General features: G+C 37.5%; 1 protein-coding gene across 1 annotated transcript in view; it reads left to right on the top strand.

Annotated features, from left to right (window-relative positions):
• Positions 1-9,357: 9,357 nt before the first annotated feature.
• CDH9 (cadherin 9) overlaps positions 9,358-19,257 on the top strand; it is a 141,298-nt gene continuing 131,398 nt past the window's right edge. The window contains exon 1 of the mRNA XM_007958090.2: positions 9,358-9,585. Coding sequence (XP_007956281.1) covers positions 9,358-9,585 — 228 coding nt within the window. The remainder of the gene's footprint in view (positions 9,586-19,257) is intronic.

Genomic DNA, 19,257 nt, shown 5'->3' with positions numbered 1-19,257 from the left:
TCCAATCAAGTTCCATCTTCATGATTGGTGATATGTTTGAGCCCATTGTTGTGAGTATTGCATCTCACCTTCCAAACTAGTGTATCCATCTTCCAGTAGTATCTCACTGCTGTTGAGTTGGATCCAACTCATAGGGACACCTTCTTGGGTTTCCAAGGCAATATTTCTATGGAAGTAGATTGTGCAACCTTCCTTCTGAAGAGTGGCTGGTGGGTTTGAACTGCCAGCCTTCTGGTTGGGCACTATGTCACCAGAGTTCCCAGTATTATATCCGATAATATTCTGTTATGATCCATAAGCTTTGCAGTGGCTAATTTTCAAAAGTAGATCTCTAGTTCCTTTTCCTAGACAGTCTTAGTCTGGAAGCTCCACTGAAATCTGTCCACCATGGGTGACCCAGTTGGTATTTGGAATACAGAAGGCGTAGCTTTCAACATCATGTTGTTGTTAGGTTTCACTGAGTTGGTTCTGATTCATAGCAACCCCAGATTAAGCCGAACAAAACACTACCGGTCCTGCACCATTCCTACAATTGTTGATATGCTTGAGTCCATCACTGCAGCTAATGTGTAAATCCGTCCCATTGAGGATCTTCCCTTGTTTTGCTGACCTTCTATTTTACTAAGCAGGGTATCTTTCTCCAGGGACTAATCCTTTCTGATAACATGAATAGAGTATGAGAGAAGTCCAGCTATTCTCAATTCTAAGGAGCATTCCAGATGTACTTCTAAGATGGATTTGTTCTTCTTCTGGCAGCTCATAGTATTTGTAATATTCCTCACCAACACCACACTTCAAATGCATCAATTATTAGGTCTTCCATATTTATTATACAGTTTTCACATGCATATGAGGCTATTGAAAATATCATGGCTTAGGTAAGACATGTCGTAGTTTTCAAAGTGAAACCTTAACTCTTTATTACTTTAAAGAGGTCTTTTGCAGGAGCTTCTGCCCCCCCCCCAAAAAAAAAAAAAAACAACAACAACAACAACAAAAACTTCATTTGATTTCATAGCTGCTGCTTCCACGGGCATTGATTGAGAATAATAGTAAATAGAGATTCCTGATAACATTAAACTTTTCTCCATTTATCATGATGTTGCTTACTGGTTCAATTGTGAAGAGCTTTATTTTCTTTATGTTGAAGCGTAATCCATACTGAGGTCTGTAGTGTTTGATCTTCAATAAATTCTTCCCGTCTTCTTTGCTTCCAACAAGCAAAGTTATATCATCTGCACATTGCAGTTTGTTAATGAGTCTTCCTCCAATCATGATGTTGCATTCTTCTTTATATAGTCCAGTTTCTTGGATTATTTGCTCATCGAGAGATTGAATAAGTATTCTGAAAGGATACAACCCTGGTAAATAGCTTTCTTGATTTTAAACCAAACTGTATCCCCTTGTTCTGTTCAAATGACTACCTCTTGGTCTATGCACAAGTTTCTCATGAGCACAATTAAGTGTTCTGGAATTCCCATTCTTTGTAATTCTATCTAATCTGTCATGACCTACAATCAATTGCCTTTGCATAATCAATAAAACACAGATAAACATCTTTCTGTTTTTTTCTGCTTTCAGTCAAAATCCATCTGATATCAGCAATGATATCTCTCATTTCACATCCTCTTGTGATTCTGGCCTAAATTTTTGGCAGTTCTCTGTCTATGTACTGCTGCAACCATTTTTGAATTATCTTCAGCAAAATATTACTTGGATGTGATATTAAGGATATTGTTTTATAATTTCTGCATTCTGTTGGGTCACCTTTAAGCATAATAACAACAGGCAAACCAGCAGAGTATGACAGACTGACAGATGGCTGTTGATTCCCACTTTTAACTCTGTGATATCATAACATTACTTCAATAAGCACAGCCTGAGTTTGCCTTTCTCATTAATGGAGTTATATCTTCTTTCTAATACTGCTATAGAGAGAGTTAAAGAAACAATGTTTTGAGGAAAAATAAACAAAAATAACTTACCACAGTACCTAGAACACAGATAGCAAGTAACGCAATAAGTATTGTTTATTAATATAAAGGTGATTAATAGAAGCTGTATCATGTTAAAAGGAGAAAATATTGAAGTTCTCAAGAATTTCATTTTCCTTGGGTCCAGTATCAATGACCATGGAAGCAGCAGTCAAAAAGCAAGCAACATATTGCACTGATTATATCTACTGCAAAAGACCTCTTTAAAAGTATTAAAAGAGCAAACATGTCACCTTAAAGATTAAGCCATTCCTTACTAAAGCTATGGTATTTTTAAATGCCTCATATGCATGTGATAGCTGAACAATGAATAAAGAAGGTGGAAAAATAATCAATTCATTTGAATTATGGTGTTGGTGAAGAATAGTGACTGTATCTTGGGCTGCCAGAAGGACAAAGAAACATGTCTTGGAAGAAGTACAAGCACAATGCTCTTTAGAAAGGAAGATGGTGAGAATTTGTCTCAAGTACTTTGGACTTGTTATCAGGAGAGAAGGACATCATGCTTGGTAAAGTAAAGGGTCAGCAAAAAATAAATAAATAAATAAATAAGGAAGACCCTTAACAAGATTCATTGACACAGTGGCTGCAAAAATGGGCTTAAACATAATTGTGGCTTCCAGCCAAACAATAGACAGGCATATTGGGTGAACATTTACATCATGTAGATACATGTATGCCAAGCAAATTAGAAGGTAGCTACATAGACCAATAAGAGTTGATGCTGTCATAAAGTGAAGTGGTTTGAAGTGGACAATGATACATTGGTCAGATTCACTTTGAACATTTATTGTGGCCACAGACATGCACATTTGCACACACACACACACACACACACCACATACACTATAATTTGTTCTTTTACTTCTGAGGTCCAGCATCTGTAGCTCTCTTAGAGCACTTCTCTTGGCTCCTAGAACCATTTTGTCTTTATGCATAGGGAGTCTAATGTGCCTTTAAATTTATAACAGTCCTCCCACCAGAAGAAGCCCTTAGCCAATGCTTAGCAGGTCAACATATGTAAAAACCCAGATGATATTTGAATACCAGAGCTCCCCTACAAAACCATACTGTGCTTAGGATTTTGCCTAACATATCATTGTTTGGCTACTTCCCTTCGGTGTTCTTTCCTTATTTTATTCCCCACTTCCTTATGTGGGAGCAATTATTTAATCAAGATCTTATACATGAAACTTTCCCTCAGTGTTTCCTTCTGGGAAATGAGATCTAACACATAGATAGAATCCACATAGCCCAATATTAAGAAAAGTAGGTGCTCATTCCCACATATTGTTTACATATCTTGAACGAAAAAAAAAATGTAAATCTCATATCATTGTTGTTGTTGTTGTTAGGTGCCATCAAGACATCTCGACTCGTAGTGACTTATGCACATAAGGAAACACCACCCGGTCTCTCACTGGCTCCACAATCCTTGCTATACTTGAGCCCATTGCCCCAGCCACTGTATGAATCCATCTTGTTGAGGGCCTTCCCCTCTTTTGTAGGCCATTCACCTTATCAAGCATTACATCCTTCTTTAAGGAATGGTCCCTTCTGATAAAATGACCAAAGTAATTGAGACAAAGTCTGGACACTTTCACTTCCAAGGAGCATTCTGGCTGTACTGCCTCCAAGGACAGATTTCTTAGTTCTTTTATCAGTGCATGGTAGTTTCAGCATTCTTCACCAACACCACAGTTCAAAAGTATCAATTCTTTTTTGGACTTCCTTATTCATTGTCCAGCTCTTATATACATATAAGGAGATTGAAAACAGGATGGGTTATGTCAGGCACACCTTAGCCCTCAAGGAGACATATTAGTTCTTCAGCACTTGAAATAGGTCCTTTGCATCTGACTTGCACAGTGCTATATGTCAACTGATAACTTTTTCATTGGCGTCTATTGTGGAATAAAACAATATGATGTCTTTGACAACTTCAACATTTTCTCCGTTGGAGGGCAGGGTTTGCACAGGGAAACAGCTTAGGAGGTTGGAGTGCATGAGAGGGAAAGACACAGGGAAGAGATAACTATGGGAAGGAAATGGGAAGAGAATTGTTACATTGTGGGGAAATGCAGTCAATGTCATGGGACAAAATGTGTTTGAACTGCTGGATGGACAATAAATTTGCTGTGTAAATGTTCACCCAAATCACAATAAAAATAATAAAAAAGTAGTAACAATTTTACAGATGTCACAGGACTGGACAGTTTTTGTTCTATTGTACAGAGTGGTTGAGAGTTGGAAGAGACTCAAAGGCACCTAATAACAAGAGTCTTAATCCCTTCCTAAGTGTCTGGCTCCATATAATACAATATCCTTTTCTGTTCAGAGGCCTACATGCCACACATGATTAGCAAAGACAACGACCAAGAAAAACTCTGGGGAGAAGAAACCAAGATAACCAGAATGGTTAGCTAAGGAATGTATTCCAATTTAGCAAAGTAAGACAAAAGCAGTCTGTGAGGTTCTCTATTTATTTTACATCATCACCAATCAACACAATGTGGGGCAAGTAGCCACTTGAATATTTTTTTTTCCTATTATCTAAATGCTATTTGACATTTCAGTTTCTAAATTTTACTCTTAGTTGTATATTTGTTGTATTGGTATAATTTACAAACCATTACATAGTATGTAATATTACTAGGAACCATATAAATTCCTGGTAAAGAACAATTGAATCCAAACCAAATCAAACTCATTGCTGTTGAGTCAACACTAACTCATAGAAATCCTATAAAACAGGGTAGAATGACCTCACAAGGTTCCAAAACTGTAAACTTTATGGAATACCAGAATGCCAGAAAGATGTTTACCTGTGTTTTATCGATTATGCAAAGACATTATAAAGTGTGGATCATAACAAATTATGGATAACTTTGCAAAAAAGGGATATTTCAGAACACTTAATGTGCTCATGAAGGACCTATACACAGACCAAGAGGCTATCTTCAAACATAACAAGAAGATACTGCATGGTTTAAAATCAGAAAAAAAAACATGCATAAAGGTTGTATCCTTTCACCATTGTGGTAGTTATGTTTGTGTGTCAACTTGGCTGGGCCTGGTTGAGTGGCTGGGCAGCTGGTGGCAGTTATTCCCCATGATGAGACTGGCAATCAGCTCCATGGTGGGATCTACCACAAGCAGCTGATTAGCTGCCTTTGGGAATGTGGTCTGCTTCCTGTATTTAAGGAGAAGCTTTGGGAATTGTGTCTAACCTTTGGCACACTTGGACATTGCATGCAGCTGTGTCATTGCTCAGCAGCCTGCTATGCTCTCCCGACCTTGGGACTTACAGTGGACTTAAGTCAATGGCCTGCTGTGTGGTAACATCGGGACTATGCCCTTTTCCTTGTCAACCTTGGGGCTTCTCAGCCTCAGCAGCTGTCTGAGTGAAGAAAAGCCTCTAGCTCCAGTGGCCCAGGAGCAGGAGGCAAAGCTGGACCCCAAGGTTGAGGGGCTTTCACCCAGCCCCTATAGCCTGGCACTTTGAACGTGGATTTAAAGTCTCCAGATTTTAAGAATAAACTCCTGTTTGTTAAGGCCATCCAATTTGTGGTATATTTCTCATCAGAGCAGCACTAGGTAACCATAACAACCACAGTTATTCAATCTATATGCTGAGCAAATAATCTGAGAGGCTGGACTATATTTAGAAGAATTAGAGGATTAGAGGATTAGAGGAAGACTCATTAACAACCTGTGGTAGGTAGATGACCCAAACTTGCTTGCTGAAAATGATGATAACTTGAAGCACTTACTGATGAAGATCAAAGACAACAGTCTTCAGTGTGGATCACACCTCAAAATAAAGAAAACAAAAATACTCACCACTGGGCCAATAAGTAACATCACTATAAATGGAGAAAAGATAAAAGATGTCATGGATGTCATTACTTGGATACATTATCAACAATGACAGAAGCAGTAGTCAAGAAATCAGGCATCATATTTCACTGGGCAAATCTTCTTCAAAGAACTCTTTTAAAGTGTTAAGGAGTAAAGATGTGACTTTGAGGCCTAAGGTGCTCCTAACTCAAGGCGTGATATTTTCAATCACCTTATATGCATGTGAAAGTTGGACAATGAGGAAGGAAGACCAAAGAGGAGTTGATATCTTTGAATTGCTGTGTTGGCAAAAAATACTGAAATTACCGTGGACTGGCAGAAGAATAGCATATGTGTCTTGGGAGAAGTGCAGCCTGAATGCCCTTAGAAACAGGAATGGCCTGACGTTTTGTCATCCACACTGGCCATGTTGTCAGAAGGGACCAGTTCCTGGAGAAGGATATCATGCTTAGTAGAGGGTCAGGGGAAAGGGGAAATCCCTCAATGAGATCACGTGACATAGTGGCTGCAGTGATGGGCTCGAGCCTAGCAGGCATGGTGAGGATGGTGCAGTACTAGGTAGTGTTTCCTTCTGTTGCACGTAATGTCTCAATGTGTCAGTGCCAACTGAAGAGTGCTTAACAACAACAATTGCTATGGAAGCAGGTAGGCACATTTTCCTCCTTCAGGGTGGCTGGTGGATTTCCACTACTGACATTTGTTTAACACCTCAATGCTTAGCCACTGTAACACCAGGGCTCCTTTAAGAAAAATTACCATCAACTAATATTTTACAATTTTGGAGTCAGAAACCAATGAAGCAATGAAATTGCTTTCTGTTTTCTTTCACTCCCAATTATGTGTGTTCTTGGCCATATATGTGTATAATATAGTGGTATTTTTTAATAATAAATTTGGAAATAAGGGTACTCTGGTAGTGTAGTGCCTAAAGCATTTGACTGCTAACCAGAAGGCTGGGGGTTCAAACCCACCAGCCACTCCTGGGCAAGAAGATTGGACAATCTACCTCCATAGTGATACTGCCTCAGAAACTCAAGGAGGGGTTGCTATGAGTTGGATCTGACTCAATGGCAGTGAATTTTTTTTTTTTTTTTTGTATCAGGAAAACAAAAACACTGATGTAACGTCTATTCCAACTCATAGTGATACTGTAAGTCAGAGTAGATATGCCCCACAGGATTTCCTAGGCTATGAATCTTTAGGGAAGCTCACTCACTGCCACAACTTTCTCCAACTCAACAGCTGCTGGCTTTAAAGTACTGGCCTTTTGGTAAGCAGCCAAGGCTGCACCAGCAGAGCTCATTTGTAGGGTATATATTAAAAAAAAAAAAAAAAGCCTCACTGCCATTGAATCAATTTGACTCATAGCAACCCTTTGTTGGGTTTCCGAGGTGGTATCTCTATGGAAGTAGATCACTCAGTCTTCCTTCTGAGGAGTGGTTGGTGGTTTTGACCCACCAGCCTCCTGGTTAGCAGTCAAATGCCTTAGGCACTACTGCCACCAGAGCACCCAGGGTACATGTGTAAGCCAAAGAAATTTTTCCATTTATGATCACGTGCTCCTAAGCTCCTCACGTTGCATACTCAAATGTTGGTTGAAAATAAAATAGCTATCACCTATAAAGCATTTTTAATAATTATCTACAGGAGACCAAAATGACAACAGCAATTTGAAAGACTAGATATGTACCTTAGGTAGCGGGGAATTAATGTTAACAGGAGAAATAACTCAGAAACAGAGGGGTAGGATGGCTATACAACCCGGAGAATGTAATCAGTCACTAATTGGTACACTTTGGAATTGTTGAATCAGTGTATATTTCACTGTGCGTATTCTCTACAACAACAAACTATGTATTATATGCCTGTTGTTGTTGTTGTTTGCCGTCTAGTCAGACCCGACTCATAGTGACCCCTCCTTGGGTTTCCGAGGCAGTATCACTACGGAAGTAGATTGCCCCATCTTCCTCCCGAGGAGTGGCTGGTGGGTTTGAACCGCTAGCCTTGGTTAGCAGTGAAGTGCCTTAGGCACTATGCTACCAGAGCTCCTATTATATGCCTATATATACATATATCTATATATAGATATAGGAGCTCTGGTAGCATAGTGCCTAAGGCACTTCACTGCTAACCAGAAGGCTAGCGGTTCAAACCCACCAGCCTCACCTAGGAAGGAAGGTTTGGCAATCCTACTTCCGTAATGATACTGCCTCGGAAACCCAAGGAGGGGTCGCTATGAGTCGGGGCCGACTCGATGGCAAACAACAACAACAATATATAAATATATGTATATACAAAATAACGAGCTCTGTTGGTATAGATATATGTATATACAAAATAAGGAGCTCTGTTAGTATAGTGCCTAAGACATTTGGCTGTTAACTAGAAGGCTGGTGGGTCAAAACCACCAACCACTCCTGGGAAAGAAGACTGGGCAATTTGCTTCCGTAAAGATTTACCCCCTCAGTAACACAATGAGGGTCACTGTGCGTGGGAATTGACTCAATGGCAGTGGGTTATATATATACATAATATTTATATTGCATAACTGTAAAGGATTGATATGGCACTACCTATCAAAAACATAATCTAAAATGTATTTGTTATTACTTAATTTGCTTTTTGGCAACATCTCAACCTATTACCAAAATAAGTAAATGAGATTTGAAAAATTGGTAGATAGTGAGTAAAAAACAGTGTGTCTGGAAGTTATAGGTTCTTATATATAAAACATGATGTATCAATGAATGTTCTATGTTTATTCATCATGACCTTAGAACACTCAATATGCACAGCTGTGGGGTCGGATCCAACTCATAGCAACACCTCCTTGGGTTTCTGAGGCGGTATCACTATGAAAGTAGACTGTCCAACCTTCCTTCCAAGGAGTGGCTGGTGGGTTTGAACTTCCAGCCTTCTGGTTAGCAGTCAAATGCCTTGGGCACCACACCAATATAAGCACTGAAGAGTAACTGGTGTATTGTAAAGTTAAGGAGCCCTGGAGGCACAGTGCTTAAATGCACCACTGCTAACCAGAAGATTGGCAGTTCAAATCCACCAGCTGCTCCACGGAGATTTCTACTCTGGGGGTGTCACTGTGAGTCTGAATCGACTTGATGGCCATGGATTTGTTTTGGTTAATGTAGAGTTATTTTTGTTTCTATTTAATATTTTAAATAAAAAATATGTTCTCATTTTATGGCTATGATTTGATAATTGTAAAGTCAACTGTTAAATTCCTTCTCTAATTTTCTTGAAATATATACATCTCCTTCGTTACCTATGTGATGTGAATTTTTAATGATAGTTTACTGTATGTCATATATACATGCTAGTAGATGTATATTTACTTATTATATTTGAAAAAAAAATAGGTAGAATTTTGTAGTTTACAGGTTATGTGCAATTACAACACAACTTAATAAATTGATTTTTTTTCTCCCTCTCCTCCTCAGGGAACACAGAATATATATTGAATTTGATTTTGTTGGAGCTGCAGATAATGAGGACTTACCATTGCCTACCATTATTTGTCTGGACCTATATGTTCCATACAGTTGATGCCACTTCATTACAAGAAAAAGCTAACAATTATTTACCAAGCAAAAGGACAGTGGATCTGACAAAAGATAATGGTAAAATGTTACGTCGCAGCAAACGGGGTTGGATGTGGAATCAGTTCTTCTTGTTGGAAGAGTACACAGGTACAGACACACAATATGTAGGCAAGGTAAGAATTTTTATATGAGAAATATGAAAGCTAAATGTGAAAGTCATGTATTGTTAATTCTTTATTATTTTTTGTGGAAACTTGTGCATCATCAATGGCTACACAAAAAATATTTGACTAATTGCATGGCAGGTGTTGTGGTATTGCAGTGTTTGAGTAGGGTAAGGCGGGAATGTTATTTATTTGGTAGTTAAATGCAAACCAGTAGCGAGGTTGTTGTTGTTAGTGATTTTTGACTCATAGGGACCCGATGTGACAGCAAAACTGCCTCGTAGCGTTTCTGATGCCATGATTTTTATCAAAGAACATGACTAGGTTTTTCTTTCAAGGTGCTGCTCAGTGAGTTGAAAGCACCACATTTTTGTTAGCAGGAAAATACCCATAATAAGCATCAGAATAAAATAAGTTATATATAGACTGGATTAGTTGTTAATCAGCTAGCTGTGGTTTAATTTTACATGTATGTATCTAAAAGAAAAAAAAAACTGTCTGAAATTTTATTGAAAAATCATGGGTAATAAAAATTAGTAGGTTAAATAAAACAAACAAACAAAAGAATCAAATGTAATATAACAAAAAAAAGGAAGAAAAAAGTAAAATACATTGTTATCTACCAAGGAATAACTAACTTGGCCTTATTAAGATTATGATGTTTTGTATGAGAAAAAAAAAAAAAATTAAAACTACATCTATATGCTTCTGTTTCTTAGTATTAACCAGGGTAGACTTCTTCCTGTCTTTTTTTTTTTTTTCCAAATCAAGAGTTCAGGCACGCAAAAGAAGGAAAAGAGTATCATGTTTGCAAGTAGCAAATTCAACAGTTTGTTTATCAGCTGTCGGGATAAACAGCAGTAGGAATTGTGTAATTCCCTTCTTGAGTCCAGTTTTGACTAAAGAAGTTAGATTTTTATTTTCTCATTCTCTTTCTTTCTTGTCAAACAAGTGACATCATCTTTCCTACATAAATAATATTCTGCATGTCTATATACTATAATTTTATTAATCACACATAGAACCCATATTCAGGATTCTCCCTAGCTTAATCCAAATGTTAAGAGGTATTTTCAAATTCAGGATAAAAGACTAAACCATTATGAATAGTAACATTCTCTGGAGATTTTATATTATTTATCTTGGTTCTTAGTGCATAAGTACTAAAAGTATCTGTTAAGTTCTGAGTATTGGTTGGTCGACTGGTATCATAAAGGAAGCATGATAGAATTGACCAAAAATAAAAATATATAAAGTACCCAATATTGTAAAAGGTATGTATGTAACTTTTAAAACAGAGATATATTTATTTTGTGAAATTGCCAAAAGCTTGCTGACCATCTCTCTCTCTCTCTCTTTTTTTTTCCCCATGTAGCAGTATAATGTATTTTTCAAATGTAGCTTCTTTATAAAAAGCCTATTATTTTCTCTGATTTCACAGGTCATACTCATTTTGTCCGTGCAGTTCACTTGCTGACTTTTTTTTCCCTCTTGTTTTTCCATAGGTTAGCCATATGGCATCCTCCAGCACCCCTCATTTAACATCAATTTTCACACTATAGTTAATAACTAACATCAGGATATTTCAAGTTCAACTGCAAAACGTTTGTGTCTAAGGACTTGAAAATGCCTTATGATTCTTTTTTAGAGGCAGTGTATAAAGGACAAATTTAGGTCACAGAGTCTTAAAAAAGAGTTTTATCTTTGGAAATCCACAGATACAAAAAGCCTCAGAGAACAGGCAATACACATAATCTCATATCTTGGGGAGATACTCAAATTCTACTACAAGCATATTTTTGTTTTTCAAAAAATTCTTCCTTAGCTGCTTATGCACAGGGGGACAGCTCAGGGGGCAGGAGCCCATGGAGGGATGGACACTGGGAAGAGGTAACTGTGGGGAGGAGGTGGGAGGAGAGCTGTTGCATTGTGGTAAACTGTGGTCAATGTTATGAGACAAAGTGTATGTGAACTGCTGTATGGAAAGTGAATTTGCTCTGTAAATCTTCACCCAAATCACAATTAAAAAAAAAAAGAATTACCAGGATAAATAGCTTATGTCTGTCCCCAACAGGAAAAAAAAAAAAAAATTCTTCCTCCAAAAAATTCATGTCTGTTGATTAATTTTTAAATTGATCACCATTGACTTTTGTGTGTGTGTGTGTGTGTGTGTACATATTGCGCTTTAGATCTTTTTGCAGTATTTTGCTTACTTTTAATCAACTCTCTAATCCATTATAAACAATTACTAAATGTGTATACATAATTTTACTTAAGTACTTTTCGTACTAGGAGCTCTGGTAGCACAGTGTCTAAGGTATCTGAATGGCAACCAGAAGGTTGATGGTTGAAAGCCACTAACCACTCTGTGGAAAGAAGACTGGGCAATCTACTTCCGTAAAAAATGCACTGCCTTGGAAACCCAATGGGGGTCACTATGAATCGGAATTGACTCCATGACAGTATTTTATCATTTGTCTTGGGAACACCATCTCTCTTTTTACCTATGGAATGGGTAAAGTAAATAAATTGTTATACTTATTTATCCTTCACAAAAGAAACCATGAGCCTGAAAGGGAAAACCAACTACAGCAGTAAAGACTGTTGGTGTAATGAGAAAAATTAAACCACAAAGTTACCTGGATCCATATTTTTTTAAGCTAGCTAATTTTGTTGTTATGTGCTGATGAGAAGGTTCTGATTCACATAAACCCCATGTACAACAAATGATGCACTGTCAAGTGGTATTTAAGCCCAGTGCTGTAGCCTCTGTGTCTATACATTGAGTGCCTTCCTCTTTTTCATTGGCCCTCTACTTTACCAAGCATGGTATCCTTCCCCAGGTGCTTCTTGATAACACAACACAAATATGAGAGGAAATGTCTCACCATCCATGCTTCTGTGGAGCACTCTGGCTACACTTCCTCCAAGACTAACTACATATAGGAAATAACATACACATGAAACAGAAACTTCAACATAATAAAACAGCCATACTTCCTTCAAGGGAATATTGCTTTCATTATTTTGTTATAGGACTTTGTCTTAGATAAACCATGCAACACATAGCTGTTGTTGTTTGCTATCAGCAAGATGTCCCTCAACTCATGGAGACCTTATGCATAGTCAACCATAATGAACCATTGGACTCTCATGGATGATTTTTTGGATGTAGATTGACTGAACTTTCTTTCTAATCTGTTCTACTCTAGAAGCTCTGTGAAAACCTGTTCAACATTAGAGCAACATACAAGGCTGCAAGGACAGATGAGTGGTTGCTACTTAATGGTGCTGGAAGTCAAATATGGGTGGTCCTTTCATCACTTTTTAACATTTGTTATATTATTAAGGGTCTATACACTCTCTCCCAATCTGCTTTCCTATTTATTTATATCATTATCTAATTGTATATGCAAAGACTAGCCCAGCTCTTACTCTTTAACTTAGTCAAGTGAACATACTATGTCTAGGGCTTAACTTCTTGAATACTACAAATATTATCTTTTTAATTACACTTCTAGTTTTCCTGGGTAAATTCAAACCTATTCTTCCAGGATCCACATCATTGCTTATATAATGTTTTGAGATATATGCACCAAACTGAAGCCACTGCCATTCAATCAATTCTGAATCATAGTTACCTCACAGGACAAAGTAAAACTTCCATAAAATATTCAAGGGTCTAATCTTTCTGGAAGCAGACTGCCACATCTTTCTCCCAGAGAGAGGCTAGTGGGTTTGAACCACTTACCTTTCAGTTTCAACAAAGAAAAGTGAACACACAGAATGTGGAAATTATCGAACAATAAAATTAAAGTCACACACAAGTAAAATCTTACTGAAGATCATTTAAAAAGGTCACAGCAGTATATTAACAGAGAACTTCCAGAGGTGCAGGCTGGATTCAGAAGATGATGTGGAATGAGGGATAGCATTGCTGATGTCAGATGGATCTTGGCTCAAGGCAAAGAATACCCCAAAAATGTTTACTTGTGTTTTATTGACTATGCAAAGGTATTTGATTGTGTGGATCATGACAAATTATGGATCACATTGAGAAGAATAGGAATTTCTGAGCACTTGATTTTACTCAGGAGGAACCTGTACCTTGATCAGGAGGCTGTCTTTCGAATGGAACAAGGGGACACTACCTGGTTTAAAATCAGGAAGGGAGTGCATCAGGGGTGTATCCTTTCCCCATACTCATTCAATCTATATGCTGAGCAAATAATCCAAGAAGCCGGATTATATGAAGAAAAATGTGGTATCAGGATTGGAGGAAGAATCATTAACAACCTGAGATACACAGATGATACAATTTTGCTTGCTGAAAGTGAGGATGACTTGAGGCACTTACTGATGAAGGTTGAAGAATACAGTCTGCAGTATGGATTATGTCTCAATATAAAGAAAACAGAAAGCCTCACAACTGGACCAATGAGCAGTATCACAGTAAATGAAAAGAAGATTGAAATTGTCAGAGTTCACATTGCTTGGTTCAACAATCAATGCCAAGGGAAACAGCAGTCAGAACATCAGACGATGTATAGCACTGGGCAAATTGGCTGCAAAGGACCTCTTTCAAGTGCTGAAGAACAAAGATGGCTCCTTAAGGACTAAGGTGTGCCAGACACAAGGCATGGCATTTTCAATCACCTCATATGCATGTGAGAGCTGGACAATGAATAAGGAACACCAAAGAAGAGTTGATGCTTTTGAGCTGTGGTACTGGCGAAGAATGCTGAAAGTACCATGGACTGCTAAAAGAACTAACAGGTATGTCCTGGAGGAAGTGCAGCCAGAATGCTCCTTGGAGGCGAGAATGGTCAGACTTCGTCTCACCTAGTTTGGTCATGTTGTCAGTAGGGACCATTCCCTGGAGAAGGATGTCATGCTTGGGAAGGTGGAGGGTCAATGAAAGAGGGGAAGGCCCTCAATGAGGTGGATTGACATGGCGGCAGCACATGGTGGTGGCGGCGGCAATGGGCTCAAGTGTAGCAAGAATCATGGAGGTGATTCAGGATTGGGCGATGTTTTGTTCTGCTGTGCATGGGGTTGCTATGAGTCGGAGATGACTTGATGGCACTTAACAACAGCAACACCTTTCAGTCACTTTTGGAGTGCTTAATCACTGAGCCACAAGAACTCCTTCCTGTGAATTGTAGGCCAATCATATTCACCATGTCCATGACTGGGAAAAGATGAGTGACTTCTAATGGGAAGAAATTTTCATTGTTTTATTTTAGTTTTACAGAAGATAGGTGTCACAGAAAACAAAATGAGTTATAAGTAGATTGCACCATATTCATTCCATAGAGCAGCTGGTGGAGATTTAAACTGCCAATCTTCTGGTTAACGGTCAAAGTGTGTCACCATTAGATAATGATGTAAGTGTGTATGACAATTACAGTTTGATCTTGAATTTAGAGAGAACAATTTTAGAACAAATAAAGTAGTGGCAGCAGAATGTATTCAGCTATATATTTGCAAAAATGTAGCTTATATGGTATGGTTGATATGAATTGTGCTATTCAGTAACTATAGAACTTGAAAGTCACTTAAACTTTCCAAACGCTGAATTCTTATGAGTTTAAATTAAATTTCTAAAAATTCCCATGAGTCTAAATTTCTGATTTTTTCTGGAATATCACCATGGAGAGAAAGAGTCGAGTCAGTAAAAATATAATGTAATTTTGCATATGGATAAATCCAAGGATTAAGGAGGTGGGATTGCATACAGCATGATAAAATAAACTTTAAAAATGACAAAGTTAATCTGATGGGCTGAGATTACGCTGCTCCTTACTTTGGCTCATGATGATCTTTACAAAGCTTTTGTTCAAAGGATGATCAGTGTGCTTTAACTTTTAAGGTAGCATTGGAGGAGGAAACAAATGAATTTATACAATATTTTAATGAAAACTATTGTAGAATTTTTCTTTATGGTGTTTTAAATATTTTTATAAAGAAGAAAAACAAAAATGTTGGAATTAATATCAAGGTTTTGTTTTTCACAATAATAAAATCTGAATTTTGATTGGTTATATTTGACTAAAACTATCAAGTTCTCTTTTATGTGCTAAAATGCATCAATTTGTTCTTACTCAGGAGGATTACAATGTCGTAACAATTGCTACCTAGCTTCTCTATAATTTGAATAGACACACGTGACTGAATTCCTTAAAGAGAATCAAGAGAAGAATTAAAATAATTTTAGCAAGGATAAGAAATGTTCCTGCTATTCTGTTAGAGAATTTTCATGTGCATTTGATTTTCTATGTATGAAATAGAGGTCCTGAAAGATACATTATTATTATGGATAAATTATCAATTGATCTGATGTCAATCATTATTGAGAACTGAGCAGAATTTAAGGTGATTTTACTAGGTGTTTGTTAAGACATATTTATTGTATGAGGAGAGAAAACATTTCAGTTATACTGTTTATTTTTTGAAGGAGGATATTAGAATCCATACAATAATTAATTAAGCATTAAGTTTAAATGCAAAAGTAAGTACTTAGTATTTGCATTGTTCAGGGCAATGTATACGGTGTTAATGAACTCCCCATAAGAAGTTACACTCAGAATAAGATATCTTTGTGACAGTGTCAGTTCTCAAGTTTTCACATTTAGTTCAGTAACTTTTATAATTCCATTGATGAACTCATGAGAATAATAATAGGATTTGAGAGCAGCAAGGGCTTTAACTTATATAGAAGGCTGCCCTCTTGGATGCAATCAGTTAGATGTTACCTAGACAATGGTAATCTCTTTTCACATACATTTTGATCTTTTCTTTCTTTCTTATCTTTTTAGCAGTCTTTTGCTCTCTTCCTGTATGCTCATGTCCCTGATATTATCCTACAACTTGTTCAATCTTCCGTCATTAGCATTCAATAAATTAAATCTATTCTTGAGTTACTCAAAGTTTTACTGTGGCGCTTGTGGACTTGTTTTGAGTTTCCTCAGCTTCAATTGAACTTGCATGTGAGCAACTGTTAGCCTGTTTCACAGTAGGTCCATGTCCATGTTCTGACTGAAGATCTGAGCTTCTCCATCACGTCTTTGCACTGATGTAGTCTGTTAGATTCCCTGGTGATCAACCCGGCCAGGTCCACACGTATACTCACCATCTATATCATTGGAAGAAAAGGTAATTCCAATGAAAAGTCATTGGCCTGGCAATATTCTGTCATGCTATATCTGGCATCATTTCTAGCATATAGGTCATATTTTCCAACTACCGTTCCTTCTTTGTTTCTACCTTTCCCAATCCAATAACCATTAATTATCAATGCATCTTACTTGCATACGTGTTAAATTTCACACTGCGGTATTTGGTAAAAATCTTCAATCTCTTTGTCTTTGACATGGGTCTTTGGTGGGTTAATTTGAATGTTGTTGTTGTTGTTGTTCTGTGCCGTCGAGTCGGCCCCGAATCATAGCGACCCCTCCTTGGGTTTCCGAGGCAGTATCACTACGGAAGTTTAATTTGAATAGTACTGATATTAACTTGTCTTTCCTGTAGGCATATGGATATTTTCCTATCAGTGACAGCACTGTCCTTCAGGATAGATCTTGAAATGTTCTTTTGACAATGAATGTCACTCTGTTCCTCTTCAATTTTTATTCCCACAAGAAGACCATGGTTAATATCAGTCTGTTTTACATCACTAATATCTTGGATATCTATCTTCAAGTATTCCATTACATTTTTGGCAACATCCAATTTTCCTACTTTGTACATTCCTTGTTCTAATTATTAATGGATGTTTGCAGTTTTTTCTTCTCATTTGTGAGCTGTGCCACATGAGCAAATGAAGGTCTTGAAAGCTTTCATCCATCTATCTCATTAAGACCAACTTTACTTCGTTGGGGCAGCTTTCCCACATTGTATTTTGAATGTTTTCCAAATTGAGGTGGTCATCTCCAGCACTACATCAGAAACTTTGCTGCTATACGTAAGTTTCTGCTTGCCAAGTTTTTCACAAGTAGTTTGTCAGGTCCTTTTTCCTATATAGATGTCCTGGTGGAATGTAGACTAGATCAAGTGAACAGAAGAGATGATGAAGAAAAAGCACTGAACAGAAGATTTCTAAGAGAGGATCATATTATAATGAAATGTGCAAAGACCTAGAATTAGAAAAGCAAAAGAGAAGAACTCACTCAGCATTCCTCAGGTTGAAAGAACTGAAGAAAAAAGTCAAGCTTTGAGATGCAATCTTGAAAGATTCTGTAGACAAAATATTAAATGATGCAGGAACCATCAAAACAATATAAGAGGAATATAGAATTATCATACCTATAATAATAATAATATTAAGTCAACTTTTCAAGCATTATAGGAAGTAGCACATGATAAAGAACTGAAATCCCAAGCTGCACTAAGGCATTGACCAAAAAATAAAGCATCTGGGTATTGAATGAATACCAATTGAGGTGTTTCAACAACTAGTTATAGCACTGGAAGTACTCAGTCATCTATGCCAAAAATTTGGAGCAAAATACCCAGCCAACAGACTGGAAGAGATGCGCATTTGAGCACATCCCAAAGAAAGGTGATCCAATAGAATGTAGAAATTATAAAACAAATATGATTAATACCTCACATAAATAAAATTTGCTGGAGATAATTCAGAAAGATTTCCAGCACTGCATCAATAAGGACCTGCTAGAAATTCCAGCTGGGTCTAGAAGAGGATTTCAAATGAGGGATTTTATTTCACTGATGTCAGATGGATCTTGGCTGAAAGCAGAGAATACAAGACTGATATTTGTTACTGTTGTTAGGTGCTGTCACATGACCTCCAGCTCATAGTCATCCTGTGTGCAATAGAATGAAAACGGCCTAGTTGTGCACTATCTATCTTCACAGTCCTTGATATACTTAAGCACATCGTTGCAGCCACTATCACAATCCAACTCATTTGGTGGTCTTCCCCTTTTGTGTTGACCACCCGCTTTACCAAGTATGATATCCTTCTGCAGGGAATTGTCCCTTCTGACAACATGACCAAAGTGACCAGGAAGTCTGGCTATTCTTGCTTCCAAGGAACACTCTGGCTGCCCTTCGTCTAGGACAGATTTGTTTGTTTTCGTGCAGTCCATGCTATTTTCAGTACTCTTTGCCAATCATAATTCAAAGACATCAACTCTTCAATTTTCTTTATTCATTGTCCAGCTTTCACATGCATATGAAGCAACTGAAAATACACACCTGGTCTTCAAAGCGACATCTTTATTTCTCAAGTATAAAGAGGTGTTTTACAGCAGTTTTTCCCAGTGCAAAATACAAAGTCTGATTTCTTGATTGCTGCTTCCGTGGGTGTTGACTGTTGATCCAAGTAAAATGAAATCCCTGACAACTTCAATCTTCTCTCCATTTATCGTAACGTTGTTTATTGGTCCAGCTGTGAGAAATTTTGTTTGTTTTATGTTGATATGTGTTATACACTGGAGATTGTAGTCTTTAATATTCATCACTAAGTGCTACAAGTCCTGTTCACTTTCAGCAAGCTAGATGGTGTCATTTGTGTATTGTAGGTTGTTGATGAGTCTTCCTCAAATCCTCATGCCCTGTTCTTCATATAACCCAGCTTCTCAGATTATTTGCTCAGCATACAGATTGAATAAGTATGGTGAAAGGATACAACCCTGACACAAACCCTTATGGATTTTA

Source organism: Orycteropus afer, unplaced genomic scaffold (genome assembly GCF_000298275.1).
Source record: "Orycteropus afer afer isolate SDZICR_OR568_19922 unplaced genomic scaffold, OryAfe1.0 scaffold00849, whole genome shotgun sequence".
Classification (NCBI taxonomy): domain Eukaryota; kingdom Metazoa; phylum Chordata; class Mammalia; order Tubulidentata; family Orycteropodidae; genus Orycteropus; species Orycteropus afer.
Note: the sequence above shows the minus strand (reverse complement) of the source record. Positions and strands in the feature narration are given on the sequence as shown.